This window comes from Mustela nigripes, chromosome 17 (assembly GCF_022355385.1).
Source record: "Mustela nigripes isolate SB6536 chromosome 17, MUSNIG.SB6536, whole genome shotgun sequence".
In the NCBI taxonomy this organism is placed as follows: domain Eukaryota; kingdom Metazoa; phylum Chordata; class Mammalia; order Carnivora; family Mustelidae; genus Mustela; species Mustela nigripes.
This window is the reverse complement of record NC_081573.1, coordinates 9,685,280-9,692,351: the sequence shown is the minus strand read 5'-3', so window position 1 is coordinate 9,692,351 and position 7,072 is coordinate 9,685,280. Positions and strand designations below refer to the sequence as shown.

At 51.8% G+C, this 7,072-nt stretch overlaps 1 protein-coding gene across 1 annotated transcript in view; it reads right to left on the bottom strand.

Annotated features, from left to right (window-relative positions):
- Nucleotides 1-4,860, bottom strand: part of CD177 (CD177 molecule) — a 6,598-nt gene extending 1,738 nt beyond the window's left edge. Inside the window, exons 1-6 of the mRNA XM_059383911.1 lie at nt 4,764-4,860; nt 4,549-4,689; nt 3,945-4,130; nt 2,882-3,001; nt 2,577-2,705; nt 549-689 (exon numbers count right to left, since the gene is read on the bottom strand). Of these exons, the coding sequence (XP_059239894.1) occupies nt 549-689; nt 2,577-2,705; nt 2,882-3,001; nt 3,945-4,130; nt 4,549-4,689; nt 4,764-4,815 (769 nt within the window). The 5' untranslated portion in view covers nt 4,816-4,860. The remainder of the gene's footprint in view (nt 1-548; nt 690-2,576; nt 2,706-2,881; nt 3,002-3,944; nt 4,131-4,548; nt 4,690-4,763) is intronic.
- Between the last annotated feature and the right edge of the window lie 2,212 nt (nt 4,861-7,072).

The following is a 7,072-nucleotide window of genomic DNA, read 5'->3' as shown; positions in this document are numbered from 1 at the left end:
GATGCGGGACTCGATCCCAGGACCCTGAGATCATGACCTGAGCTGAAGGCAGCGGCTTAACCCACTGAGCCACCCAGGCGCCCCTGGAGTACCCACTTTCAAATGGGAACCTTCTAATTCTCCCTACCTCCTTTCCCTGGCAGGGCTGCTCTCAGCTTCACATCCACATCTTACTCTGTTTTTTTGTTTGTTTGTTTGTTTGTTTGTTTGTTTCCCCACTGGTGTGTAAAGCCAGAGGAAGGAAGATGCAAGGCGTCCACAGTGCCTAAAATAGTGCCTGGCACATGGCAGGAGCTCAGTGGGCTTATACTCTGTGCCAGCTCTGTTCTTGGTCCTCCCTCGCACAGACTACAACAACCACCCAGCAAGGTAGGTGCTAGCACTGCTGTCATTTCACCTGTTTCCAGAAGGGCAAACCAAGGAGGGCAAACAGAAGGAGGAAGTCCTGAACTTAGAATCTGAGGCATCAGGGGAAACTGGCAGGAAATTCAGGGGACAGGAACCAGGTGGGGTCACTCGGGACCCTGAATGCAGGGGTACCCACGTACCTACATCAACGAGCAGAAGGGTCTCCTGACACACCTCCCCAACGTTACAGAACTCATAGTGATCTGTGTTCCACTTGCGGGGTATCTGAGACATGGTTTGATCGCTGTACAGTGTGACCCCCCGTTGACAGCTCAGAAAACCTAAGGAGAAGAAGTTGGTGTGTAAGGGTCTGTGTAAGCCACGGAGTCAGCCATGTCCATCCCTCTGGTTCCCATGCTTGGGAAGGTGGCTACATTCTTGGGTTACTCTCCAGCTCACCTGGCCACAGAGTCCCTCAATCTCAGATTAGAAGGGACCTTGGAAGTCGGGGTCCCATCTCCATTCTTTACCCCGTTTTTGTCTGAACACTTACAGGAGCCTTGCCCAAGGGTCCTTGAGGAAGGCCCCTCCTTCCTTTGGGTATGACAGGCACAATGGCTCTTCTTTGGCCTAAGTCAAACTCTACTTGCCCTCTCTGGTGCTCATGGCCCTCATCTGGAAGAGGTAGTCAGTCTGCCACTATATATGGATATCTATAGAGATATATATCAATATATGTATCTATATATAGATATATACCTAAAAAATATATAGATCTATAAATCTATATAAATATATTTATATTAATATCATATAAATACATAATATTATTAAAATTATATAAATATATAATAATATTATATAAATATATATTATATATTATATTAATTATATATTATATAATTATATAACATATAATTATATAACACATAATTATATAATATAATTATATTATATTATATAAATATATTATTTATATTATATAATTATATTATTAATTAATATATTGATCAATATAATTAATTATATTATATTAATGATATCATATAGTTATATATTTATATAATGTTATATAAATATAAAAATCTATAAAATATATATCAACCCTAAACATATATATATGTGTGTGTGTATATATGCATTTATTTATTTGAGAGAGAGGAGGGGGAGGGGCAGAGAGAGAGGAAGAGACAGGAACCCAAGCAGACTCCACAGCTGAGTGTAGAGCCTGACGTGGGGCTGGATCCCACAACCCTGAGATCACGACCCAAGCCAAAGCCAACAGCTGGACGTTCAACCCACTGCACCAGCCAGGCGCCCCCACCATTTATTTCTTTGAACTGAGAAACCCTATGTTCCTGACCAAAATACACAAACGCCTAGTGCGCACTGAGCATCTACTATGTGCCAGGCTGTGGTGGCTGCTTTCCATGGACTAGCTCATGTAGGCCTCCCAGGGGACTCCCCTCACCCAGGTTACCTCATTTCCTCACAGCAGCCTCCAGCATAGGTGGCTTAATCATCACCCCAACGTCAAGTTGGGAAACAGAGGCAGAGGGCTTGTGCAGGAGCTTGCCCCACATCCTAGCCCTGGTGACTGGCAGAGTTGAGCTCGGAATACAGGTGTTCCCGCTCCCTGGGGCGGGTGCTGACCATCCTCAGCTACTACAAAATGTGCGACCTTCACCAAAGGCCCCGGGAGGGAGGCCTGCTCATCTACCCTCCTGCACCCCCGCTCTGCAGATGACACAACCGCCCTTTGCATGTCTTGCTCAACGGCCCCTCCTGTCTTGCAGCTGCCCAAGAAAACTATTGCTGGAACTCCGGACAATCGCCTTTGCCTCAGTTTGCACCCATCAGGAAATCCTGTGGCTTCATCTGCAAAACACCGCCAGGACTTTGCAGGCTTCCCACCGTCTCCACTGCTTCCCCCAGGGCAGAGGTGCTGGCACTCAACCTGCTTCCCCTGATTTCCCGCCCCCGCCCCCAGCAGCCAAGGGGGAATCCTTGTAAGAGGGTAAGTCCATTCAGGTCTCTCCTCTGCTTGGAAGCCTCTAGAAGGTTCCCCATCCCTCTCAGCATGAAATTCCTAGTCCTTAATCTCTGCTGCCAAAGGCCCACAGATCTGACCTTAATAAACATTCAGATTCCTCAAGGCTCCTCCTAGCGCACCCCCCCAACCCCAGGTGCTTCTAGTGCGCTGATACTCACTGCTGCTAGATACTCACTGTTCATTGATACTCTAGGGCTGCAGTCCTCACTCATTTCGATGGGCCCGATTTTCTGAGTCCCATTGAGCAGGTTGCAGCCTGCTTGGGCTGTGCATCCTTGGACTCTCAGAATGCTGGAGATATTCCCTGTGGACAGGGGGGGGGGTGTGGAAGGGAGGGAGGGAGACGCTGCTGGAACCACCTCACCCCCCCCGGGGGGGCCACCCTCCTCAGGCCCCAGATCTTGGTCCTCAGACCCCTCCTCCCACCACTTCAGCACCCCACTTCCCATGGCCCACGGGGACCATCCTGTCCTGGCTCACCTCCCCTGAGCTGGATTTCCCCCTGGTAGCAACGTGTGCTCCCGGCCGGGCACATCAGCTCTGTGGCAGACTCACAGTCTTCTGTAGACAAGCAGACTGGACACCGCAGGGAGCCTGGGTCTGCGGAGGTGAGGCAACGGCTCTGGATTTGGATGGGGGCCTGCTCTCCACCACCCCCCGCCCCCTGCTTTGCTGATCCCAAGAGACAACCTCCCCGGTCTCCTACAGATGTGCCCTCCTTGGCCCCTCCCTTGCAGGCACACCAGGGAATCAGGGACAGGTGGCAAGGGAGAGAGCAAGGGGTGGGGCAAGGAATAGGAGAAGCCCTGAGGGACACCTGAGCCTGGAGACAGGATGGGGTGCAGTGGGGGAGAGGTGCCCCAGGAGGAACCAGTGGATTCACCCACAGGTCCCATGAAACAGTCCAAGAACTCTAGACCCTCGTGTTCACAAACTATTCCAAAGAGTAGAGAAGCGCAAATGTTGCCCCAAACCTGATTTGGGGTACCAGACAAGGACAGTACAGTCAATGATACTGTAACAGGGTTGTGTGGACATATGGGAGCTACACTGGTGGTGAGCACAGCACAACACAGAGAGTTGTCCAATCACTTCTGCACACGTGAAACTAACGTCACATTGTGTATCAACTAGACGCAAATAAAAAAAAAATTTTTAAGTTAACGGGCTAATTTCACTTTGGAAGAGGAGCTGCCAAAACCCTAAATAAAACATGAATGAATTGAATTCTAAATAGAAGAAGAAGAAAAAGGAGGAAGAGGAGGAAGAGGAGGAGGAGGAGGAGAAAGGAGCACACCCTGGGTTAGGGCCATGCCTGCGTCTAAGCTAGTAGTTGAACACCAGGAAATCAGTGTGGTTTCCTGCTCCAGCACCGATAGAAGAAGGGGTGGTGAGGGAGAGAGCCCCAGACAGAGTGGACAGGGAGTTGGGAGGGCAGAGGAATCTAAGTGGAAGCTGCCTCTGTGTTCACGTCACTCCTCAGCCCCGCTGCTCCCCGGTGCCTGCCGGCCCCTTCTCTCCCCCAGCTCCTCCCACCCCGCACCTGTGGTGGACGGCAGGGCCCAGAGTGGGAGGCTGGTGGACAGGCTGTTGCAGTTGTCTCTCTCCCGGCACACATGGGTGTAAGAGAGGATAGAGAGGCCAGGGCCTGCATTGTGCTCCCTGATGAGGACATCCTGATCTGTTGCTGGGGTGCAGCCCTTGGAGATCACCACATTCACTTGGGGTCCTGCACCAAAAGAGAATCAGGCTCTGGACTCCTGCGTCTGAGGGAGGAGGGGGCTGGGGACCTGGACTCCTGGGTCCAGGTCCTGGGAGGAGGCGGCTGGGTATTTCGACTCCTAGGTCTAAGGGAGGAGAGATGGGGGGAGTGGGGGGCTGGGTTTCTGAATCTGAGGGAGGAGGGGCAGGGATCGGAACTCCAGAGGCCTAGCAGGAGGGTCTGCAAAGTCAAAGTCTGGGGTGAAGGGCTGGAAAGGTGAGTCGGCACTCCCGGGGCTATTCCTGCTGAGGAGGAGACAGCTTCTTGGCTGAGGGGGGCAGGTCTTCCGAGTCCCTACACAGAGTACAGTAGGATTGGGCAGGGAAGGATGCCTCTACTGGGAGAGGGTAGGAGTCAGGCCTGGGGCCCACAGGGCCCTGCTCACCGTTCTTGATGAGGATCAGCGTGTCCTGGCAACCCCAGCCATCCTCACATAACTGCTTGCCAGATGTCCACTTAAGGGGCAGTTCCGATATGCTCCTCACAGACTCATGCGTCCCCCATTGACAGATCAGGGCCTGCACTCCTGAGATGGGAAGAGAAATCCATCTGAGCCCATCCTCCAGGAAAAGGCCCTCCCAGGTCGGGGTCCCCACTCACGGGGCAGCATGAGGGCCGTGCCCACGACAGCCAGCTGCAAGGCAGGGCTCATGGTCAGGGAGGCTGGAACTCTCGCTCCTGCTCTTGCTTCTGGGTACCCTGCCCTTTTATATCTTGCCAGGAAAGGGTGGGAGGGAGAGCCTTGATGGAGGAGGTCTGGGCCACCCTCTGAGTCTCACTGGATGGGAAATCCGTGTCTCCTCAACTTCCCCGGACCCAGGAGTCCAGGCTCCCTGATGCCCAGCACTTAGAAATATGCCGGTCCCACTGGTCCAGCTCCCCAGCCCCCCTTTCCTTCTGAGCCCCACCTGGGGGGTACCCACCCCCACGCTGTTTCAGGGTAGTTTGGGAAAGCAGTTTCTTCAGGGAAGCCTGGCCATCTTCCGACCACAGGTGGAGATACTGGGGATATGGCCCAACTACCTGTGAAGACATTGTGCAGTGGACAGTGGTTACCCCCTGCTCTGACCTCTGTCCACCACGGGTTCTTGCTTCTTATTTCTCTTTCTTAAATTGCTTGCCTTCTTATTCCCATATTCCCCAGTGTTTTCCCTTCCTCTTCCCCCAACCCACTCCTAGCACAAGACCAGGCCCCAGAGGCTCCACTTCTGGGGAAACCCACCAGGGAGCTGAAGTTCCTTCTGGGAGGAGTGGGGGTGGTCATGGAAAGTGAGCCTCTATCAAAGACAGGCTATTCCTTGACAAAGCAGTTTCTTCCCTGGGGATATGCTAGAAAACCAGCTTCTCAGAAAAAGAGCATCAGCACAACATGCCTTGTGACAGGGGCCTTTTTCGGGGGTATAAAACTCCTGCCCCGTTAGACTTGGAGCTACCCATCATTTAACAATTGGCATGCAACATTCTGAAATATTTAACCATTGGCTTTTGCAAGCCTGTACACACCAGCTCCAGCATGCTGGGGAGGAGAGGACCAGAGAAGAATAAAAGTCTTGCTGGTGACTGTGGAGCTGACTAGTGCATGTAGGAGGAAGAGGAAGGTGGGGGTGGGTAATAGCAGCAGAGGAGAGACGGTGTAACTTACAGTTTCTTTTTGACATCTTTATACATTCTATGTTTGCAAGTGTGAACGTTGCCCCACAGGCAGAGACACGATTCCCACCATGTCTACACTACTCATAGGACACATAATGTGTACTCACTAAGTACTGATTGAACAAATGAATGAAAGATGGGGGAAGATGGGAACAGAGCCATCACTAGTATTTGCATAGGTCGCGCTCCATGGAAACACCACTTCCTCCCCTATGAAGACCCTTGTTGCTGTGGAAATGGTGCCCTCTGGAGATGTACATGGCCTAAAGCAGTGTTTCTGGAAGAAGAGGAGAAGGAAGGGTAGACAAAGACACAGAGGGTCATAGGTGGTCAGTGAAACATCTTGCTTTTAGTCCACAAATATTCACTGAGGCTGAGCTCTGTGCCAGACACCATCCCAGCTGCTGGGGGACTCCAGAGGACCGACAAGAATGAGGCCCAGCTTCTGTTGAGCTTACACCTAAGTGAGAGAGAGAGAGAGAGAGAGCATGCACACACACACACACACACACACACACACACACACACACACAAAAGGTGCTGGTGCTGGGCAGAGTGAAGACCAGGTGATGTGAAAGTGAGTGGGTGAACTGGATCAGGGCCGATTTCCTGGAGGAGGTGACCTGGGGGCTGAGAATAGAAGGCAAAGAAAGAGCTTGTCATGAAAGGCATGTAGGAAAGGCATTCCAGGCAGAGGAAGAGCAGGTGCAAAGGCCCTGAGGTGGGACCACTCCTGGCTTAGGTGAGGCTCAGAAAGAAAGCAGGTGGCTCAGCTGCAAAGAAGGAAGGGGGAAGCAATGGGTGTTGAGAATGAAGAGGCTGGCAGAGGCCTGGCAATGCAGGCCAGAGTCAGGATATTAAGAAACCTTCCTGGGAGTCTCACATATTTCAAGGGGCAAATGCAAGGCTGGGTGTGGAACTATTTAGCAAAAAGGCTTACAGCTGTAGGTGTGTGAAACTCTGCTACCAGGCCGGATCTTGTTGCTTCCTGATTGTGTAGCCTTGTCACTCATTTCCCCTCTCCCAACTGCCTCACCCTCTTCTGTAAAGTCAGTGGGATGATCATCGGCACCTCTTGGGTTGCTCATGACCGGAAGCTCATGAACCCAGAGACTGGGTCCATTTGAGAAAGACCTTGCAGTGCAACCGCGGGTATAGACGGTACTCTTCCCCTATACCAGGAAGACTGCGGGCCATTGATCGGGGGGAGTTGGGCACTGGCCAAAGGTAAAAGGCTCAGGCCTTGCAGGAATTCT